Genomic DNA, 2,500 nt, shown 5'->3' on the forward strand with positions numbered 1-2,500 from the left:
TGGGTGTGGGGACACTGGCATGCTGGCACTATGGAGGCTCAGGGGCCGTATGGGGTTAAGCGTGCCCGCCCCGAAGCCTCCTGTCCCTGGGCAAGGCGGGCAGCGACGGCAGGCTGGCAGTGGGAACAGAGGCGTCTTTATTGAGCCTCTCCTCTGATTTAAATCATATGCCACAGCCCGGGAACACCACACTCCCCTGGACCCATTTCAAGTAACCACCCAAAAAAACAAGAGAGTGCTCTTTTTCTTCTCTCTCTGTCTCTCTCTCTCTCTCTCTCTCTCTCCTTCTCTGCCTGTCTGTCTATCTCTCTCTCTCTGTCTGCCTCTCACTCTCTCTTTTTTTGCAGCTCCCCTCTCCTTTCCTTTTCATCCCTCTCTCTCTCTCTCTTTCTCTCTCTCCTTCCATTTGCTCTCTGAGTTAAATGCTTTTTTCTTGATTCTGATTTTTTCCCTTGCAGCTCCCTCTAGCCTCTCCTTTTCCCCACGCGCTCGTTTCTGCTGCTTGTTTACGTTGTTATGTTTCTGGGTCTATTGTGATGTGACCTTGCTCTCTGCCACAGCCTCACCACCTTCCCAACCATACATCTCTCTTTTTTCCATCCTTTGTTCTCTTGTTTTCTTTTTTTCCCCTAAAGCTTATTGAATGACTTTTGTCTCCTTTCCTCAACTTGGTAATAGGTCTAAAACCATCAGAGAGCCACAAAACTGGTCTCAACTACACACGCACGCACGCACGCACGCTCACACGCACACATGCACACGCACACACACACAAACACACAAACAATTTTGGGCTGTAATTTGTGTGTACACATTTTCGTGTGTGTGTGTGTGTGTGTGTGTGTGTGTGCGTGTGTGTGTGTGAGTGTGAGTGCACACATGCGTGTGCCTTCGAGCTGTTCTCTTTGTTTTGGCCAGAAGAGGAGGTGAAATCTCAGCTTGGCTCTACTCTCTGATTGGCAGACGCTCCACAGACGGGTCGGGGCCAGAACATTTAGCAGTTTTGTCCGACATGAAAAACGACATGAGAGTACATCCACTTCAGACAAACCCTGTTGTCTGGCCTGCTATGTACTGCCAGTCCTGTCGATGCTTTGTACGTGCTTACATGGCTTTGACCATTTTCTTGAGCATATTCTTTATGTTGACTAATACATTTGTTGTCAACATATTTCTTGTCAATTTTAGTATACACAGCATACATATTCATTTGTTATATTTTACACTACTCTAAGTGAGGCCAAATTCCTTTTTTGTGTGATAATGCTTAAGATTTATTGTGTTCTGATTGCTTCTTGAATTATTCTGTTTCTGAATGCTTTTCATCATGCACAAGTACGACAACACATCTGTTGTACTGAAACAATCTTGTCATGGTTTCTCAACAAAACAAAATCTTAAATCCCTTTTTTTGTGTCTTGTCTTTCAGGAAGGCCAGTTTTGAAGCTGCCTTGCCCCAACTGGGTTCATCAGCCGGGGGTCACTTCTGAGAAACGCTCCCCCTCTCTCTCCTCCAGGCTACGGAAGTCCCGGCCCCACTGTCAGTAATGGGATCCAGACCCAAACACTAGCCTTGAGCCTAAGCAGACCTAAGCAGCACACCTGTGTCTAGACAGACAGCCAGAGAACGAGGGAGCCAGTGGGCGTGTATGTGTTTCAGAGAGAGAGAGAGAGAGAGAGAAAGAGAAAAAGAAAGGAGAGAAAACAAAAGAAGAACGAGTGTGGACTTCCTTTCCTCATTGGTCATCAACACTCGTCTCATCTCGTGGCTCGCGCCACCTCTGCTGAAGTGTGCTGGAGCCGACCCGGAAAAGCGGACCCGGCCGGACGCCAGTTGCCATGGCAACCAACAGGGAGCGGCCAGTGGGCCACATGACGGGGTTCTACCCGTTCGCTTTCAGCTCCATGCGAAACCACACCCCCTTTGACCTGCTGGCCAATAGCAGCCTGTTTGGAAGATTTGGGGCTGACCTCCCCAAAGAGATGGCAGCACTTTGTAAGTACACTTATTGTTAAATCATCCGCCACATGTCCACTCCTCTATTCTCCTCTTAGTGTTTGCAATACTCAGCCGAGCGGACTTATCTCCTAGATCCATTCTATCTCAGATAGAGAATCCAGATACTCTTTTATACTTTCCTTGGTATTTAGTGTAATTTAGAGACTTTTATTTTGTCATTTCCTGAGAACTTTTACTTGTTATGTATCTTTAAACAACACACTGTCAGAACTGGTATTTATACCCCTTGTTGTCAGTTTTCAACATAGTGGATGCCCATTAAGCGCTGAGCTGGTACCCAGTGCATTGAATTGAATTGAATTATATACTCTTTTGATCCCGTGAGGAAAATTTGGTCTCTGCATTTATCACAATCCGTGAATTAGTGAAACACACTTAGCACACAGTGAACACACAGTGAGGTGAAGCACACACTAATCCCGGCGCAGTGAGCTGCCTTGCATCAACAGCGGCGCTCGGGGAGCAGTGAGGGGTTCGGTG

The 2,500-nt window shown here is 47.0% G+C and overlaps 1 protein-coding gene across 1 annotated transcript in view; it reads left to right on the top strand.

Annotated features, from left to right (window-relative positions):
- The window catches only part of LOC121706685 (retinoic acid receptor gamma-A-like), a 66,226-nt gene that overhangs the window by 15,765 nt on the left and 47,961 nt on the right, over positions 1 to 2,500 (top strand). Inside the window, exon 2 of the mRNA XM_042088623.1 lies at positions 1,430 to 1,996. Coding sequence (XP_041944557.1) covers positions 1,840 to 1,996 — 157 coding nt within the window. The 5' untranslated portion in view covers positions 1,430 to 1,839. The remainder of the gene's footprint in view (positions 1 to 1,429; positions 1,997 to 2,500) is intronic.

The sequence above is a fragment of the Alosa sapidissima genome, chromosome 4, assembly GCF_018492685.1.
Source record: "Alosa sapidissima isolate fAloSap1 chromosome 4, fAloSap1.pri, whole genome shotgun sequence".
NCBI classification, from domain to species: domain Eukaryota; kingdom Metazoa; phylum Chordata; class Actinopteri; order Clupeiformes; family Clupeidae; genus Alosa; species Alosa sapidissima.